This window comes from Acipenser ruthenus, chromosome 9 (genome assembly GCF_902713425.1).
Source record: "Acipenser ruthenus chromosome 9, fAciRut3.2 maternal haplotype, whole genome shotgun sequence".
NCBI lineage: Eukaryota > Metazoa > Chordata > Actinopteri > Acipenseriformes > Acipenseridae > Acipenser > Acipenser ruthenus.
Window position 1 is genome coordinate 5,011,508 of NC_081197.1, and position 21,404 is coordinate 5,032,911.

The following is a 21,404-nucleotide window of genomic DNA, read 5'->3' on the forward strand; positions in this document are numbered from 1 at the left end:
CTCCCTGGTGGAGTTCGGTTTTTGTATTTTTTAATGAATGAATATACAGGCACCGCCCGGTTATAAATACCTGCCTGCTTAAATCACAGACAGGTGTGTTTCATTATATTAGAGCCAGGCGATTCTGCTGTATTTAGAAGCTGCGGGCAAAAGAAGCTATTTTAAGAAAATGCTTAAAACCAAAATTGAATGTGTTTATATATTAAAACATTGCTCCCCCACCCAGATACTTACTATACACTTTGACATTCACAAGATGCTCAATTACATCGGATGTCGTGGCGACCATGCAATTGAATCTCCTCTGATCCTGAAGGGTTGCATTGTAAACCAGCAATTCATTCTGCTTCCCAATGTCCAATCTACCGACATACTCTGGACTGGCATCAAAGTCTGCTCTGTCCTTCACTATGGACTTTGTGAGGAGCGATTGAGAAGTACCATCTTTCTGTTCCTGAAACAGATGATCACAGCATGTCATTCTACACCATGATATACGAAGTTCAAGAATAATCAAGGACATTGCTTCTAAATACTGCAGGACCATTTAAAAAAAAAAAAAAAAAAAAACACACATTCATTATGAAAACTTCAAAAAGGATTTCACTGGGTTAGCTTTACTTCCAGGCACAGCATTAAGAAGCTGTGGGAATGACTCATGGGAACGTGGATTCCAGAGCATGCTGTGGAGAGCACTTACGTATTTCCATTTCACAAACACCACTCCCTCAGGCAGCTGTTTATTATCATTGCAGGGTACAGTGATTGTTTCTCCATATATTGCAGACACCGTATCAATACCTTCCACTGAAAAAGAGAGAAAAAAGGCTTCATTTTTCGGTTTTAAAAATAAATCACACAAAACACACACACACACACACACACACACATACATTTCAGCACAGGAACAGACATTACCACTAGATATTATAAACTATATGTATACAGTATGTTCTTCATGCCTTGGAGTCACTGTGTAGACACCAGCTAGACAATGGCAAGCTTCCATTGCCAGCTTTTCCTGTGTGTTATGAAAGCTTCTGTATAACTGACGCAAACCTACAGTGAAATTAGATTTTCATCATATTACATTTAGTAGCAGGGAGGCTTCATTACACAGAGGGGAACAAAGAGAATAAAATAAAATGCAATATATTATGCGCCATTAAGCGCTTTTCTCATTTTCAAAATGCTTTCCTTTCTCCCCGAAGTACAATTAAAACTTTCAAGCATGAATCTTAAAACGTTTCAAACTGAACACCTGAGTGCTGCAGTGAAATCATGTGTGCTCACGTTTTATAAATACTCATATGGGAAGCAAATAAACACAGTACATAAAACTTCTCAAAATGAGCAACACAAAAAACTAAGTGGAGCCAGCGTTTGAACAAGCTGGGCTTGCACACGAGTAAAGCAGTATTTCGAACAGGCACAACGTTCAACTGTTTGCCCGAGTGTGGGAGGCACTCAGGTCAGAACAGTAAGGTTAGCTGTTAATCTGTTTTTTTTTCTCTTCTGCCTTGTTTATGTAATTGCAATATAAGCCATTGCAAGTTGAATAAGGTCACGCACTTGTGTATCTGACGTGTAGATAAATATTCTTACCATATCCCTACAATGACTCTCTCTGTTGTACACTTCCTCCTGTCCCAGGCAATAGCCAGACCCCTACGAGTCGTTACCGTGGTTACAGGACCTCTGCAGCCAAAAACTCCCCCAGTTTTAGGGTGATGAATAGGACAATAAGGAGGGCAGGGAAGTGGGGTGCCTGTTAATGTTAAACCACATGCATGGTCAGTTTCTTTTGTTTACCTTGAGGTTCAAATAGTGGTCACCTCTGGGGAATGGGTCCGGTGGTGGGCCCTACATTTCCACACTTTTTATTCTAGAGAATGTTACATAGCAGAAGTCCCCGTATACTCCTCGGTGGGCACTTGGTTTATGCTGAATTCAAGTCAGTTATGCTGAATCAGACACAGTAACTCCCAACAGGGAAGACGATATAAAAAGTTTCCCTGTCTCATTTGTTGAATGTGGCGCTCTGACATCAAAAGAAATATATTCCCAGACACTCGTCAGCTTTTTAAAAGGAAGAAGTCTTTGGGAACCGTTGAGCACCTGCTTGACAAATAAAAGTTCAACTCCTGCCTGATCACGCATGATAAGCCAGATCAGACAGCCTCATTGTGCAAAAAGCAATCTTATCAACCACGCATTCAGGTCTGCAAAACAAAATACCCTTTATCCAGGTCACTACATGTAGGAGGAAGATTGCTAACCAAATGATGTTAATATATTTTTTTTAAAAATACCGTAGAAAAAAAAAAAAAAAAGTTATCTGCTGCAGCTGCTCTATACCAAGTAATGTGAGCGTCTACAAAATGCCATTTATAAAACGAAGCCTCACAATACACTTAAAACGTGTGGAAAAAATATATTTACTAATAATACTGTACTGTTTCATCAGGCAACAGCGTGCAACACCTGCTAGGAAAGTCTGCCAAGGTGCTGAACTGCAGCGTTTGCGTTGCTTACAACAGGCAAAACAATCTGACAAGGAGTTATCAATACTTGGAACAACAAAGGAAAACAAAATTAAATCATTTAATAGTTTATCATTGGGAAAACTTTGCAGAGGGGGGGAAAAAAAGCCTTATATTTTTGAAGATTCAAATATTTATAGTCATCTTCCTGGCTTGTTCACATTCCTAACCAAGTTCCCAATCCACACCCATTAATCCCCAGAGTCTGAGGTAATGATATTTATCAGGAGCAAAGCAAGCACTGACACATTTATAACAGATAATGCAGCTAAAATAAGTCAATGCCATTCCCCAAACAGCACAGCGCTCTGAGCGGCGTGGTACTGCACTGGTTCTGTTTCACGTGAACTTCTAATCTCTGAATGGCTGAGGAATGTGAAGCCTGTCCTTGGAGTAACACTGTGAATCGCAGCACATTGTGTCATTGGAAAAGGAATTCAAATGGGAGCTCAAAAACAGATCTTTCTGAAACCCCACCATAGTGCCTGGCAACTTGGAGCAGACAAAGATGCGTGCGAAATGAAGCAGCAGACGGATTTACAGCTGTTGCAAGTACTAATTTGCAGTTTGTCGCCACACAGGAATTTGCAAAGGTTTGCTCACAAAAAAAAAGAATGAAATTAACAATTCAGAGCCATTGCAAGGAGATCCCTTAAACAGAGCAGATACTCCAGTCCAGGGTTGCATTATTCAAATTTTTTTTTTTTTTTTAAAGTACCACTCAAAATCAAGAACAACTGATTTAAAAAAATATATATAACATTATTTATAAAATAAAACTAACAAATGGGAAGAGAAGTTCGCCTCCTTGCAGACAGATCAAGTCTAAATGACATCAGTAGCAATTGTTGCTACACCTCAGAAGCGAACATCAAGGATAAATTGATGGCAGATCTGTCAGGAACTCCAGATATGATACAGAACGTGGTGCAAGCAAAGTAGACGGGGACACTCCCCTCTGTGACCCCTCACCTCAGCACTGTTAGAGAGTGCATGCAGGTCAGGTTTATTCAACTAATCCAATACATGTTTAAGACACAAAGTTAAAGTCCAATTGAATGGACTCCAGAGTTTGGCTTTGAAAGGGTTCATATTTTTTACGGGGTGGTCTGTGTTGGACTGAATGCATGAAGGATGATAAGCAAGGCTTCTTTACATTTTCAACATGGAGAGTTTGGACGCACCATTCAGGTTTTCCCCAGTGGTAGCTAGAGAGGAAGACCTGTACACTCTTCTTATTGGGAAAAGAATCAGCTAATCTCTGTTGTCACTAGGCAAATTACTTTGTTTATAGCAAGTGAAACAGCGTTCTACAAATTCACAAAGCAATGTGTGAAAGAATAAAGAGACAGACAGCAACCTGCCAAGACTTAAGTGCGAAAACAACTGATCTTCCCAGTGCCTCGCTCCTGACAGGTCAGGGTGGTCTAGAGAGGCAGAGGGGTGAGAAATACAAATGCACAGTTTCAACTGTGTGCGGAACGTGTTGAACACAGAATTCCCTGAGGATTTTATTTACTTGTTAAAAGCCACAATTTGCACAAAACTGAAACAATTCCACAATATAAATCAATATGCTAATTTGACTATTAAAACTTGCTCCCAAGACTGCACAGCATTCATTTCTTGTTCATACTTGTAACTGCAGTTGTTCCTTTTCAGTACTTCAGTATTCAATATTAAACATAACATGTACAAATCGAGCCTGGACTAATGTTACACCTTTACAAAAAACAGGGACAAAGGAAAGTAACCACCTTTGTGCAGTACTGTACCTCACTCACTAGAATGGCACTTTCCTTGCAAACCACAACGTGGTTTATAAAAGGTACAGACTGTTATTGTTGTGCGCTTCTCTTTGAAAGCACACGTCAAATAACGTTTTAGAAGGCACATTTTATCCAAAAACAACAAGGAACTTGAAGAGAAGCTGCAAATTCCAAATATTAAACCCCTCACATTTTTATTGCTATATTACACATTTGTTTCCTCATCTTTTGCTTAAAGGGGAATAGCAAACCCACAGTTGTTCCAGACAATGAAAACCGAAGCTGGATTAGGTTTTAAATCCACCTGAATCTCAGGGTGCTAGTAGTCAAAACAAGCTTCGAAATATTTAAAATGACAAAAAAACGAAAAGTTACCTTAGCATAAAAAAAACGGTTGCAATAGCCTGTGATTGCAATTTGCAAATGATCTCTGCTTGCTAACACATGCTGACTCTCTGGGGTGCAAGCACCTGCGTCCTTTACGCGCGCGTGGTTCGGCGGGACTCTCAGGTTTGCAGTTGCTTGTGTCCCCCCGGGACACGCGGCTGTCTGTCTGACACAGGCAGCCCTGTTTATTCCCAACTTACTATGTCTTTTTTTTTGCCAGAACCATTTTAATCACTTGAACTCCTCTTTTGTCCTGCATGCTACTGTAGTTCGCCAGGTCGGGTAACAGATCCGTTTAGTTAACAAAGGGAGGAGAAGTAGTAATTGGTGTGCACCCTGGCTTGGCAAATCCAACCCCAAGAGCAGATGATGCCGTATCTGGAACCAATATTCCCCCATTCAATATGTCATCTTGACAAAGATGCACCCAGAGCTTTAAAACCAGAACACCTGAATGTGCGAAAACACAGTAGTGGGTTCACATTAGAAGATCAACTGGATTTCACATAAATTTTGTTCAAATCGGGTAACCAGATTCATTAGAAAAGAACTCTGCTGCAGTTTACCACAATCCTTTTAAAAAAAAAAAAAACTGGATTTTTAAAATGAGTCAAAGATGTTTTATGGAATTCCCTTGCGGGCTGCAGAGGTCAAAGCCCAGGCTAGGTTGGAGAAAGGGGGTGTGTCAGACAGTGTGTATACTGTATCGGGTGACCGCAGTGTGCTGTGCCGTGCCATCTGCAGTGCCACCCTCCTAGGATCAATCTTTGGGTTCAGCTTGTATTCGAGGAGCAGATATCGGATGCACCACACCCTGTATTATGTTCTCAACACTTGGCGTACAATTGTACATCTTTAAATACAATTCACTCACCATGTGTCCATCGATAAGAAATATCAATACCTATTACACTGTGATAACCATCTGTATTGAAGGGCAGCCACCCGGTTCAGTTCCAATGGGATTTAAAAAAAACACACACACACACAAAATGCAGATTCTAGTTCCTAGCTAGATAATTAGTCACCAATGCAAATGCAATAGGCTTGTCATGCCATTTTAAATAGAAATGCTCCATTTAGCCGTTACATCACATCGCATTTCCTGCCAAGGTTATAAATCAGTCGGCTGTCATTGTTGATGCCGTTTGTGTTCTATAGAATAACCAGCTGAACAGGTTGTCAAGGAAATGTTTGCACCATTGAGCAGACACCCATAACCTCACTGACAGCGATCTGAAATTCCAATCGCTCATACCAATGTACTCAATCGAGAGAGATTTTCTTCATCCATGTTTGATATTGCGTATAAAAGACACTAATTGTCAAGAATTCTTATTCTTCGCCATATCAGTCTACATTTAAATTAGAATTTTCTTTTTTTAAGCTAACCTTAAAAATGGTACAAAAATATTTGGTTTGAACTAGTTTAGTAAAATAAGGCTGAGAACCCCCTGAGTCAGGCGTGTGTGACGCTCTGCTTGTATTATCATGCCACACCAGTGCTTTTAAATTAAAAACTAAAAAGCACTCATTATTACGTGAATAAAAAATACCAGTGTCAGGTATGGTCTAAAACATGAAACACACAAAAGCCCTTTTGCAGTTTACTGTAAACGTATAAACAAAGCCCTGACAAACAAAGAAATCCACCTTGAAAACACAAGCCTGTGCAATGTATCTAGCATACCATAGGTGTGAACAGGACTGCTTTGGAACTCCAAAAAAGGCAGTCTGTGTCGCACCGAAGGAAAGACAAAGTCACGAGCACGAAGAGGTATCTGTCTTGGAACGCTTTGTTGGAGATAAGAGACACAGCTGAAAGGTGGAACTGTAGGAACATGGAACAGTGGCTCATAGCTTTCTGGTCACCAAAGTGTTACTAATAGCTATCCATGCGCACAGATATCAGAAGCTTTTTGATTGCTTTTTTTTTTTTTTTAGTTTTTTGTTGTTGGTATGTGTGGGAGGGGTGCACATTATCTTAGTTCTATTTTAATAAAGATTAGATTACAGGTTAAGAGACCACTGTGGAATGGTCTAGATTAGAACATAGTTCTCCCATTTACTTGTCAATGTTTACATCCAATGGACGCCTTGTTCTGCTAGAGGGAGATAACTGACAGTTATTTTCGTTCCATGAATACCAGTTTAACACAGAGAAGCTAATAGGGTTTCCCCTCAAAGCGTTAGTCATGAAAACACATGGAAAAAACAACCTCACAGAGATCGTGCAGAAGTCCTGTAGAGCTACTTCAATTTAAAAAAGGTGATAAAACTCTATCACGAACTGTCTAATATTTGCGATTAAGGTTCATGGCAGAGTGCTTTGAATAGAAAACACTATTAAAGGATAACACTATGTAACACAATTTTTGAGGCATAAGCAATTAGGAAATAACACTTACTACCCAGGAACAAAAAAAAAAAAAAAAAAATTGTTACACAGTGTAATAGCAGCAAATGAATAAGTCTTGCTTTTCTTTATTAAATTGTGTGAATGAAAATTGCCACTTCCCTTAACATTTATTTATATTTATATATATATATATATATATATATATATATATATATATATATATATATATATATATATATATATATACACACACACACACACACACACACACACACACACACACACACACACACACACTACGTTTGTACTACAGTGCTCCCCCTTTATAAGGTGGCCCTTTATACCGCGGAACAGGTTATGAGGCTGTACAGTCATGGCTTCCATTTGCCCAATAATGCCATTAAACTAACACTAGCAGTCTCGTTATAAGGCGGAACACAAATAGCACGGTCTCTTTACGCAGAGAGACCGCAGTGCTTACAAAGGTACCGTGAAATGTTCCTGGCAGGACAACTGAGGAAGTCAGCACCTCTGGTCACTTTTTTAAAGTAACAAAAACGCTTATTCACTGCCAAACATGAACTACTTTAGATGTGCAAGGACTACATTATACGATACTGACCTTAAGGTTAGGGTTTCGGTGTAGGGAGAGGATTATTCATTGTTTTATAAACAATAACATGATCAGAGTGCAGTGTCCTGACAGGAGAATTTTGTGTTACCTTTGTAAGGACAGCCCTGACTACAGTGTTAAAGGGGGGAGCACTGTAATTTCAATTTGACACTTGGGCAGTAATCCAATTACATTACAGTGAAGCAGAAAATATAAAATGTTCCAGATCAGCAGTTGATCTTGAAAATAAAACCAGGTTCGTTGGGCTCCAAGTCCTTTAGCGCTGACCATCAGGTAACCCTACCTCCTGGGTGAACACATATCAACATACTGAAAGGCATTTTGACATCTCAATGTTAAATTGCCTTTTGTCATCTCAGTGTTAAAGCTGGTTAGTGAAGTACAATATGTGACATGCCAACGAGGACGAACAGGATTGATACCTTTTCAGCTTTTCAGCTTTGCAACACCCCAGTGTACACACAACGACACACCTCTTCAGGACAGGTCCTGCTGGTTTCAAGCCAATATAAACACACTAACTCGATGGCTGTTGTCTGCTTTTGTACCTCACGACACAGCACACCACTACATAGTAATTAAGAGAAACTGTGTCGCCAGCTTATTCTGCATGACATGAAGTCTAGCCTGATATTGAGCAAGCATGCCTACCTAGTAACAAAAGACCATTGTACTGAAGGCATTGTGTACTCAGGTACACATGAATTACAACAGAAAATTGAGGTTAAAAGAAGTGCACGCATTGTTTAGTAACTAACCAAAAAGCCATCTTTTAGATCCGAGGACACCTACTGTGTAACCATCCAGCCCAAGACTGTCACAGCCCAGTCAAATTGCATTCTGAAAAGTCTACAGCTATGGTCAAAAGGTTTGCATTACCTACAATTTTAGGACTGAGACAATTTATTAAAAGAAGAATCTTTTATTTACCATCAAGTAATTAGAGAAACTACAAAAATCAACCAGAAGGAAGCCACAACATCAGTACGATATTTCAATTCTTGGCAGTTTTTCATTAAAATTCTAATTCTATGGGACGATGCAAAACTTTTGATCCTAGCTATATATGTAGCTTCTGCTGGTAAGCTGGCACTTCTAACAGAGGCCGGGAAAACACTGAAGCAAATCCAGTACTCCCAAACGTTATCGAACAAGGCCAGTTACTGACATGCGGTTGCAACAAAACACCACCTATTCTTGTTTTGGGACAAGCTGTCTGAAAGTTTTTAGAAGGAAGGGACAAACAAGTCCCAATGGAGATTTACAAACCCTCTTTCGACAGTGGAATTTAAAGTGAAAAAAGTGTTTTCTTTTTCTTTCAAAGTGGCCCAGGAATGCAACAGTCACTCTCCTATGCATACCCATAACTGCCAGCTTTTCATTGTGCAAATCACTAAACAGGTGCTGCAGTTCCAACATCCTGACTCCCTGGCATTTAAACAAAAGCTTCAAGCCCAGCGATCATCGCATTACAGTCCAAATCACCCCTCTGTAAACACATGGAGGAAACATGCTTAATGGAGTACTTCACATCTAAAAAAAAATATGGGGAAGTGCACTACATAGTAAAAAGAAAAAAAGTTTACAGTGTCTGAATTTAAAGCTATGCAATTCCCACTTTGTATGAAAATGTAACCTCAAAGGGCAGAGAGGTAAACACACATACACACACACACTCACGTTAGCAGAAAGGTATGAGGAAGAGGCCTGAAATGGCCCTTTGTTAATCATTTCAAATAAAGCTGTGACTAGCCTCACAAGAAACGGTAGGTAGCTGGATATATATTGTCTAGAGTACAGGTTGTTTTTTTCAAATAGGGAGTGGTGTTCCAGTTTCTCAAGCACACTGAAGTACTATATTGTTCCTCCTGAGCCAATAAGGTAGCCATGACAAACACAAATCTCTGTGTGCTAATGTGCGGGCAGTAAAATGGTTTACAGGAAGAGATAAAATAGTTACATCCGGGGGAGGAATGCACATTCTTAAATGGATTAGTAACAACTGGCATAATTGGTCCAAAAGGGCAGGATGTTTTAAAGATTGTTCACCCTCCCCAGACTGGCAATGCAGAATGAATCATACCTTCCCCACCCCAACCCATCCTAAAAATTAGAGGGGGGGTTGACTGGACACAGGCTTTACAGTTCATAGATTACGAATCGCATCTGTCACATTAAAAATAAGTGCTTTGCAAATCAAGCCCATTAAGTTCTAAATAATGCATGTGTTAGGAGGGAGGGGGAAGGAGACATACCCCAGAGAAAATCCCATTATGCTTCCAAAGATCATTTAAGGAGGTCTTGACAGGATGTACAGTACAGCAAACCGCACAGCACAGACTTTGCTTCATATACTGAATTCATCCCTTCCTCTAATGAACTGCCATTACCGGGGATATGCAAGACCATTTGCGGAAGAGAAATGAATCAATAATAAAAGAAACAGCCTAGGGAGCTGAACTCATTCGAATTTCAAAGCCACAGGTAGAAAAATAGTTTCATTTCCCCAGCAGCTGCTGCTTTCCTTGCTAAAATGATTAGAACTGTTTTGTAACACAATATTGGACATAAAACAACCTATCCATCATTGTAATGCTTTACATCCAGTCTGTCCCTGCTGCTAGTGCCTTGATGCACAATCATAACATCTATATTCCTGCTCTCCACACACCTTAAAAGCACACTCGCATACCATTCAAGGTCTAATGGTTCAAACTAAACGATTTCCGTTCGTTACCGCGTGGTTTGTGTTTGTTCAAATGCTTTCACAGCAATACAGTCACGTATCTGCGTATCCGGTCTGAAGTAGAGTAGGGATCCATTTCCCACTGTGGTGCAATGATTTTTTTTTTTTTTTTTAATTCAATCACTGAACCAGTTTCACATTATGCGCTTGAAATCCTTTTAAGTAATGCAATGACACATAGTCTCAACTTCTGATAAGGCCAACTCTCTGTGAGCTGGTCAGGGTTCAGGATGCGCCAGGCAATCACGTCCACCATGTCCTTGCTTATCTATTGCTCAGTATTTGCAATAGCTTAAGATTATACAACTCTCTCATCAATAAAATCGTCCCTATAGGTAGTAGTCAAAGTCAGTACTAAACAAAAAAAAAGGTAATAATTAACCTGCACAAATCTTTCAAAACCACCACCATAAATGATGTATTTAGTTTGAGAAGTCATTGTTGTTACAGATTTGTGGCCCCTCCCCCCCTTTTTTTATTTACATAAAATGGTTCCTCCACAAAAGTTACCCTATAGTCAGCCAACCCTCTAATTTCAGAAACAGGTGGCGAAACTATAGCATCATTTTAATCTCGCCTCCAGCATTTCTTTGTTGACATGTATCCTGTCAAGTCTTCTGTGGTTTCTCTCTCTCCAAATGCTTGTTTCACCACCAAAACATGTACACTCCCTCTTCACCATCCATCCCCAATCACTCAATATGGATTTTAACCAGAAAAGTGAACATAAGAAATCCAGACACTTATATTAAGTAGCATGGACATTTTCTTCGTTGCGTGCCCTTCCCTACCTTGCATTAGCTCTGTAACGCTAGAACACCCTGCCAGCTACAACAAATTAAACTCCTGCTGCTATTCAGTTCTGATAAGATGCTGAGGTTGTTTTCTGTTCTTGTTCAAATTAAACTTTGGGTGAAAACAAATGCAACAAGACTGTTAGAGACAGCCAGCTGAAGTGGTTTAAAAAGGTACCCACAAACTAGTATTGGTTTGTGCTTGTGTGTGCGTGCGTGCGTGAGAGAGAGAGAGAGAGTCAATTTTGTCAATTTTAAAACCAAGCTTTACACTCCCTGTGACTTTACAATCAGCAGGAATTAACCCCTTATTTTTTGGAAGCTGCATCATCACGGCTCGGAACCATCTTTCCGATTTTATACACTTCACCGTCTATCACTCCAAAAGGAAGACGTACAAAATATTGTTCATAAAAACACTCAGGCAGGTTATACGGTTGAAAACAAAAAGTGGATTATGTTTATTAGGTTAACAAAAGCATTTTTACTGTATTTCACCAAAGCCACCCGTGTGCCAATGTGCCAGAAATGATATCAAGAAAACTGAATGCAAAGGATATCCTGTGTGTGCTTCCAGATTTTCCTGCTAGTCTACAACAGCACAGTAACTTGTATCTGGAAACCGGCATAGAGATTACAGACACATTGTCTAAGATATATAGGCAACAGAAAATACTTTCTTACTGGATGAGCTGTCTAAACATTCTGCTCTTGGTGACACAGATTTCAAATTAGGCGACAGTATTTCTGAATTGCACCTGCCTTGCACAACACAGAAGATCTGTTCAAGCTTCACCCCAACCCTCCTTATTACCAACCTGTACACTAGATCAGCCTAATGCCACAAACCGGGCTGATCAACGAGCTACTTGTATACCTAGAGCAAAGAAAGTGCTGCATAGTCAGCTAACTGCCACTCAACATTTTGGCACACATGTAAACGCATCGCCTGAACGACAGACTCTGCTTCTGGGCAACATCCACACCACCTGCTTTTGTAAATCAGAGGGTCTGGGTCTTAACCTCTCAGTGAAATAAATAGAATTACATATATATTTATATCCAGCTTGTTTACAACAGGATTAAGTTTGAGTACTCTGGAAAGCGACAGAGCCCAAGAGAGACAGCAAATGACTTCTGCATAGAGACGGAACTTGTACGGACATGGTGAAGAAGCACAGAGGGTTCACAGGTGTGCACAGGTGTGCAATCAATCTGCCGGGCTGCACAGAATTTTTAAATTTCTGGAACTCGCAGCCACAGTATTACCAAAACAAGTTTCAATGCCTTGGTCTAAACTGCGTTTGGCCAAAGTATTGCTACCACACAAACAGAAATTACCGCCAAACAGAAATTAGAAGCTTGATATTTTTTCCTGGAAAAGGATGGAAGGAGGTCCACTATGTTTGATAACCACGATCCAGGGGCCAAACCTCGCTTGACTGGATTTGTCAATCTTAACCCATTACTGCATGGAGCAGGTTGTAGGATAGCAACATCTTCTACTTCCACCTTCTACTTCCCAGTTTGCCATGAAAATCATTAGTAACACATTTTATAAATACAGCACTACATCAAAACCAGACTCTTCCACTTTAGAATTGGTTCCCTTGGATTATTTTAAAGTCAACGTTTGTTTCCGTCCCAGTCCTGCATTCAGAGCAGCGGATGGACTTCGCACGCACACTTGAACACCTGTATAGTATCTAGAGTCCCAATACATGACATCATCATCTCCAGCATCCAATCACTTGAAAGTAAAATTTAAAAAGCACTTGGAGCAGCAAGCTGATTGGATTGAATGTTTTGGCACCAGCAAGTCTAGTCTGATGCTTATCTGACTGCACAAAGTCACAGGAGTATAATCAGCTGCTGCAAATAATTCAAATCTGAAAGCAAACCAAGTAGGGGCGGAACAGACATGTCTCTGAGTCACTAGCATTACCTTTACTGCTGCTTTGAGCTTGTACACGAGAGCCAAAAAGAAAACAATGGAGCATGGTAAGATTCAGGTAAAAGCCACAACCATTTATCTAGTTGTTGCCTCCTATATGAATTGTCTGCCAACAAACAGCTAGCCATTTTACACGAATTACACCCAGTATTTAATTGTCTCTAGCCATGCATGGATCCTCTGTGGTAACTTGCATTGGGCTCCATGACGAGTTATTTCCCACAAAGCAGAATTCTTCCCACTTTCTAAACAGACATAGTATACAGACAGCTCCTTTCCAGACGTCTGTAAATCCAGGAGAACCTTCCTAATCACTAAACACAACAAAGTTCTATTGGGTGGCAACAGTGTTTTGCTTTGGCTCAGATCCAAAAAAAAGTTATCAGAACATCTGTATGGGATTGACTTTGTGAAGGTGTGAAGCGAATCAACTTTTTTTCCCCAGTTGGCAGCAAATTCCTTCTTTTCTAAATTGCTGTACACAGTCATCACAAACAGCATCAGATAAAAGGAAAGCACATAGTCCAGCCCCACACACATTGAAACAATAGATACACGGTCACTTCCTGATGAGACTCAAATTGTTCATTTTTAAAAAGCATTGCATCCAAAAGGGCTAAGACAAGGACAACAACAAAGGTAACCTGGGGCCCCAGTTACACTAAATGATCCATCTGCTTTTCACATGCGTGGTGAACTTGTAACTGATCCTGTTTTTTTTAAATCACAACTAGTAGGACAGGCTGTTAGCAGCCTATTCATCCGTTTTGTGCACTGGCTGCCAAAGTGCAACCAGGAGACAGGTGTAGCAGATGCTCGCTACAGAAGCCCTGTGTTCACAAGCCCTACCATGAGCGGGCCTTGCACTTCCCAGAACAGAGCCCTTTGTTCAGGCAGCGTCTGTGCTGTCCCGTGCAGCAAGTGTTGCACCAGAGTGCTCAGACCTCACTGTAGCCTGACTGAAGACGCAAAGAAACTGAAACTTTGACCCGACACTCCCAGTTCCTCTTTCCTACTGATGACTTTCCTCTTTCAAGTCGTGCGTATCTTACCATTTGAACAAAAAAAAGGAAAGGAACACAAATAAGGCAGAAGTCATTTGGCCGACAAAGTTTCTGACAGCTCAAACCAAGTCAGTACTCTTTAAACAGAGAGCTTGAACAGTTTGAAATCCTTACTCTAGTCATTTTATACCATTTTAACACCATTTGCTGTTCATAATAGTAAAAAAAAAAAAGCACACCTCAGTTGGAGGTGCTGAAAATCTTTTGGTAAAATTCTGCCAGCAGACTAATGGTCCTACAGGTTACTGAGCCATTCACTCAAACACTGCAAGACACTCCATGGAGAGCAGAGAGATAGATCCTCTGAATGGTGAGGCCATATTTTACACAACAGGGCCTTTCACCCCCCCCCCCCCCCAAAGCAAAACACAAAAAAATGGTCATGTTGCAATGCAGACAAAATACTGTAAAAACCTTTGTATAGGTCTATTTTCTAGGTATTTAGGGGGTCCTAAAAAGGGGGAGCGACTTATACACCGGTGTGACCTATAGGCTTTTTCCTGAAATTGTTGTCTCAAAAAAGCTGGGTGCGACTTATACAATGGTTTTTACGGTAAGCATAAACTTCAGGTTTTCAGGTTGGAATTGGTACTACAGCTATGGCTAAAAGTTTTGCATCACGCTATAGAATTAACTAATGTTGCTTCATAAAGTCGAATGGAACCTGCTGAATAACGTTATGTTAACATATTTAATTACATACCGCTTTGTAGTTTTCCCCCATATAAAAACGGACAATCTAACATGAAATATTGTACTCCTATAATGGCTTCCGGTACACTTTTGTGATATTAATTTAGTAGTTTCTTTGATATTAATGATGTTAAATAAAAGATCTAATTTTTTTTTTTAATTTTTTTTTAAAATGAATGTCTCAATCCTAAAATCCTAGGTGTGCAAAACATTTGGCCATAACTATATATTGCTACTGTACATAAATTATCCACATGCTTTCTGGTAATCAACACAAATACCAAGCATTCTGTGCAAGTCATGCTGTGACATGACTGCCTTGTATAAAAAAACATGCACAGGTTATAATCACTGACTTTACACCGACTCTGACTCAAAAATGCCAATCCTCTGTTCCACTTGTGAGAACTGACAGGCTTCGGGCTACAGCTACTCAAGTTTGGCAGAGCATAAAACATTCGCAATGCCAGAAAGAATGCCGACGGAACAATCACATGTACAATTTCTCTCCTATCACCACATCAAATCGGTCATCTTTTCCTTTATGTTTCATATAGAAAAGATCCAGACTTATCTGTTGCACGGCAGCTGTAAACTGTAAGCTTCATGTTAAGAGACAGCGTACTGAACTTTGCTCAGGGACAACCCCATTCACTTACAGAAATGATCTCCTTTGATTGCACGTTGGTATTTCAGTGGGAATACGAGGGAAGTGATTAACTCACAGCTATTGTTAAACTATGACTCGGATTCCAGGCTTATGAGCCATATTACACCCCTCTACTGCATAACCACGTTTTGTGTGACTCAACGCACTGCACCATTCGTTGAAATAGATCCTAAAAAATTTGCCACAGGCAAAAAGTATCCTAATACATCCACTTCTTTCCAGACAATAAAAGCTTCCCTCCTCAATGTTACTATTCATCCATCTTAACAAATAACACTATCTGTTAACTCAGTTAAAATCTGTGCAGTTGTAGTATCAAATCTTCAAGCACAGCTTTGACGCGAACACAGAATCAGCTCAACCATAAAATGCTAAAACCAGTCGCTGTGCACAAGCGGTCTTCAAGCATAAACATGTTTCCACTTAGAAATGTGCGCTTGCAAATGGTGGGTGCATCACAAAACATAACCCAACGCTGCGATCGTTTACAGCTTGATCTATTGCTCCTGCCACAATTGATTACGGCAAACCAGACCTTTAGAGGATAGCTTCAAGTCAGGCTCCACTTCCAACATTGCAATTTCAGAGCAAGAGTCACAAAGGCCTGCACGCCTCTTATGCAGCAAGACAAAAAACAAACAACGTCCATGTATATTGTATAGCTAAATTCTCAAATATGTGTAAGAAAAATGTAACGTGGGTGTGCTTGATAAGAGGGTTGAGCAATGAGAACACACCTTCAACTAGATGATGGTTTCCACTGCTCCACCACCTTTACCTTTGAAGGCTAAAGGCACTGGTATTTCTGGATCAACTACAAACACAGACGATCAACCACAAGGACTTAGCCCAAATCCAGTTACTTGAAGAAAATAAAAAAAGAGTCATAAAAAAAGGAACATGATTTTACCTTTTTAGGTGAGATTAGCCCAGGGGATTGAACCTGTGTTTAATCTGACACTTCTACAGAGAGTCAGATTCCCCGGCCACTGTAGTCTTCTCGATTCCCACAAAAGACTTTGATGAAGTTAGACATGCCGAAGGCTATGCGTTATTCAAGCTATCATCGTTCAGGGGGTTTTGTGTGTTAACGTGTCAGTACTTTGTCCTGAAAATCCCTTCTTCCGAATGCATGAGTAATTATTCTTACCGGTAATTAAACATTATAGGAAGTGGAGGGGGGGGTGGGGGGTGCTCCTCAAGCATGTGTGCAATCTACAAAGTCAAATACAGATCTGAAGGGCTCCTGTTGGGAAATAATGGATGAAAGTGTTGGAGAAAGAACAGAAGGATGCACATTCAGAGTCTACCTGAGGGATAACCTGCCTGCACTCCATTCATCAACACTGGTCTGGAGGGCCACTGAGGTTCACTTTCACAGAAGGACATACAATTCAACCTTGTGGACATTAATGATCCCACCAGACCGGATTCAGAGGCGGTGTGCAGTACTGCCTGTAGCGGCCTAAACTGGTCAAACATCTTTTTTTCATGAAAACATGTACTCCACACCAACCAATGCAAATAGATTCTCAGATGAAAACAGACGTGATGCACCTTCACATGAATACATTTAAAAGAAACAAATAGATGGTGGTTAGGTTAGACCAACAAGATTAGCATGCAACTGATCATGAAGTCAGCACTGTGGAGCAGGGTGTAGCAGGCCAATGCATGCGAGGATTATAGACTTCAATCTGCAGGTGCACAGGAAAAATGGGGGTGAATCAATGAGTATAAACTGACAAAGTTAAACTGGGTAAAATGGTGACCAAACAAGATGTTGGCAAGACCTTCTTAAAAGGAACAATTAAACAAAGTTATTTTTTATAGAATACGACTCTTCTGCAATAGTGCATTTACCAGCCAATATATTGTGTGGTTCACTGGGCATCGCTTGGTTAATTAAAAAAAAAATATATTATATATATATATATATATATATATATATATATATATATATATATATATATATATATATATATATATATATATATATATATATATAAGCAGTTTCCAAAAGTTTCCACTCCAGCAGTGTCAGTCAGTTCCATTTACATTTTATTTCAAGTTTGAAAAGTGGAATGGGAAACAAAGGACAACCCAAGTGTGCAATAACTTCCTACTAAATCCCTAAAACTACTGAAGAAACATTTTATTCTTTTGAATTAACAATGTCATTGCGACACAGAAAGGGTTAAACACCTGTTGTGCATCCATTTTGCACACTAAGCAACAGCACATGCTCGTGTGTCTCTAGGAAGAAGTGCACCGAACTGGAAACTTCATTACAGAAAGACGAGTGGTACAGACGTAACTCCAAATACGGTTTGCGTCTCGTGCATATCCGCTGCAAATTTAAGGGCATTTCTGAAAAAAATAAAAAACCTTCTGAGCAAATAACCAAAAAAAAAGAATTTCAGTTGACAGGCTTGTTTTTCGCAAACAGAACTCGTGTTTCTGTGCGATTTTCAAAATCGATGCAGTTAGATTAAAAATGTAAAATAAATAAACTACAAGGCAGCTGGAATGTTGCCCTGGGGCCGTCTCTGCTCTGGCAATCTTTGTTTCTGTACGTTTTGTTACACAAGGCTTAATTTAAAGCTACCCCATTCTGTTCTAAAGGCAAACTATGCTTGAAAAAAGAGACCCCCCCACTACTCCAGTCTAATAGAAAACTTCAATACCACCAGCATGCCAATATCAGTCAATGAGATCTTCATGCAAACATCATGGTGGTGGGGTTAAAGACATATTGAATGCTTTCCTAGTCTCCCCACACACCTAATACAACAAACAGCTCCCAATCCCCTCTAAATGTATGGAACACACAGTAGGTTAGAGGCTATTAAACTATTGTCCAGTAATTACTATTAACTTATTTATTTTACAACAGCATTACTTGTACAACAGCAGTCATGTGTCTTCTAAATTAAAACCAAAAGAGAAAAGGAAATAAATAAAATACTTTGTTAAGCAACAAGATAAAAAAAATAAGAAATCCCCAAAAACTATGGATCGCTTCATCCGGGGGAATTACTGTGCTGTGTGTTTCAACTAGCAATATAGAAAACAGGCTTCATATGAACTTCAAGGTACTCTGTGTGCAAACCCTGTTATTAGGGGAATGCATCTGAAACGAGTTAAACACACAAAAGCACCAATTAAAAGACTTGCAAAAAGTTTTCTAGAACAACTTTTTACTTTCAAGATCCGGAGTAGCCCCCCCATTGTGAACTGTATTAATGTGCTGTATCCCTTGGTTCCAGGCTAGGTTTCTATATAAACATTATTGGGAGGGGGGAGAGCTGTGGAATTTTGTTTTTAAAAGTACAACAATTAAAAGGTGCAACAGGTGAGTACAAAAAACCATTTTGTATGGCACAGATAAGAGACAGGTTTCTGCAAGTGGTCATCTAGGTACAATGTTCCTGCGTGGCAGTATCTGAACATACAAGTTTAATTGCAACATTCTTGATACAGCTGCTTGAAGCCATTTGAACCAAGACTAATTCAAATGAACAAAAGTTGTGCTCTTGTCCAATAAAAAAAAAGAAAAGACAGCTGCCTCTCCAGAATTGAAACTTGTCTTTTGCCTTTTACTGCAGACCACTTTTTTTTCATTCATTAGATCAATTGGCTAACTATAAAATGCCTGCAGCAACTTCAGTAAAAAAAAAAAAATTAAAAAAAAAAAAAAATCACATCATAAAATGGGAGTCTGTTACAAAGAGGCGATTTAGTGTCACAGGTTACTTCTGGGGTTCTGCCTTTAGGCTGGGGGTCACTGCACAAAACACAGCCTTGTCCATCACAACACAGTGTTGTGTGCACCACTACAATGCAAGATGAATGATGCCCCAGGACTTCCACCATTACCAAGTCTAATACTTTTCAATGTTTAACTTGAGCTTCTTTTTTTACAATGAATTGAATGTGAAAAGCCCCCAGCAGAGCCCACATCCTGAACTGCAGGGTACGTTTATTTTAATAAAGTGGCTGGCACGGAAAACACGAAAAAATAAATGAGCACAGATGAAGCGCTGAAGAGCCGAGTCACCTTTGAGCTTCAACCACAATGCGAGCGAAGGCTATTAAAATACTATCATTTTCAGCCAGCACTTCAAGCTTTCAAGTTCTCAAGCGATAAGCCAATTCCATTATTGATATCAAAATGCATGCAAAGATCATTAGATTCTCACCCAGTGATGCTCATCTTTTTACAGACTGGATGTTCAAATTTCAGTCATCCTGGTTTGAAAAAAAAGGCTCCCAGCCAAACTTTCTTTAATGAGATATTGAACTGTCAGTGTAATCTAACTGGCACGAATTACATCACCAGCCCCGCCCCATCCTTATAATGTTGCAGAGCCCCTAAGAGGTTAGAAGTTGCCAAACAGTTACATTTAGACTAAAGGAAGTACATTACTACTGGAGAGCTTTCAACAAGCAACCTAAAGCAAGCCCTGCTTTCATGTCTCAATTATAGAATGGGTATACATTACTTTGTCCAGCACCAGGTCATGTTCTGTAAGCAGTGAAAGAACAAGCTATCATGGTTTGAAAATATCCTGTGTTGGTGTACATGCTTGTATTCTCCCTAGTCCACTTGTCCTCATTTGCAGAAGAGCAACGTTCATAGTTAGTCAACATGGGCCAGTTAGAAGTACTGTACTTTTTTTCTGAAATTTAACTGAAATTCCTTCATAGATGTTTTAGAAACTTAGAGGTGACAGCTTGTACAAATGCAAGGTAAACTGCCTACTCCTGTAACACGTAGTCATTTATACAAGCAATGCGGTTTGAGAGTACAAGCTAGGTGTGCAGAGATTTGCACAGGCTACCTCGTATAGACATCTCATCTTCCTTGAAAAAGCTCAAATAACACACCCCAACATCTGCAGCTGTAAACCTAGTTGTTTTGCCATGAGGCATATGGGAACAAAAAAAATGCATTCACTCTGGAATGCAAAGTAAGGCATCCACTGTAATCCTGCATATTTTATTATTATCTCCCCTCCTCCTGTTTTTTTTTTTTTTTTTTTTAAAGCTCAGTTGGGAAACTTCTTTTCATATGGAGGCTCAACCATTAACTTCTTAATAAAAAGGCATAAGATGCAAATCCAGCCTGTATCGGAATGGGTTGCTTGAGGAATTTTAAAAGGATGACACCTCAAAGGGATTTGAGAATTGCAGGAATGCAAAATGATCATGTACATAGAAAAGCCATGCCCATGTATATGCAGAAGACTTCCCTACAGTAACAATGACCTCTTCAGGGGGAGCTAGATGTATGTATACAAAGAACCATCTTCCTGCTTGAAACAAAGGGGGCTGAATGTTCCTAAATCTCCAGTGGATTTTCCTCTCTCTCCCAGCCCCCTCACCTCCAGATCTCTTCATACAATTCAATTAAGGGAATTTTGCATGACAACTCCCAAGTGAAATCCCCCTTGTCACAGATGGACTAGTGCTTTCCACTGGTGTATTCACACAGCAGTGCACTTTTTACCATGGCTTACACATTTACAGCTCTTTCAAGAGAGAGAGAGAGAGAGAGAGCGAGCTGAAACAATTGTACTTGACCCCCTTGGTGGTCAAATAAATCATTTCCCAATGAATGCCATGCCTGATGGCTTAGACTAAACCGGGGGGTAAGCACTGATTCTTGTAGCAACCGTATATGAAGCTTGGAATGTCTGGATGAACATTCCAATTGAAAGATTCTTGTTTCCTGGACCACCATAAGACAGCGCTGTGCTTTAGTCACCTGCCAAGATCTGCTAAAGTA

At 39.9% G+C, this 21,404-nt stretch overlaps 1 protein-coding gene across 2 annotated transcripts in view; it reads right to left on the bottom strand.

Moving 5' to 3' along the window:
- Positions 1 to 21,404, bottom strand: part of LOC117406560 (CD166 antigen homolog) — a 37,797-nt gene that overhangs the window by 8,502 nt on the left and 7,891 nt on the right. For both annotated transcript variants that reach the window (XM_059030896.1, XM_059030895.1), the window contains exons 2-3: positions 701 to 807; positions 235 to 454 (exon numbers count right to left, since the gene is read on the bottom strand). In XM_059030896.1, coding sequence (XP_058886879.1) covers positions 235 to 454; positions 701 to 807 — 327 coding nt within the window. The remainder of the gene's footprint in view (positions 1 to 234; positions 455 to 700; positions 808 to 21,404) is intronic.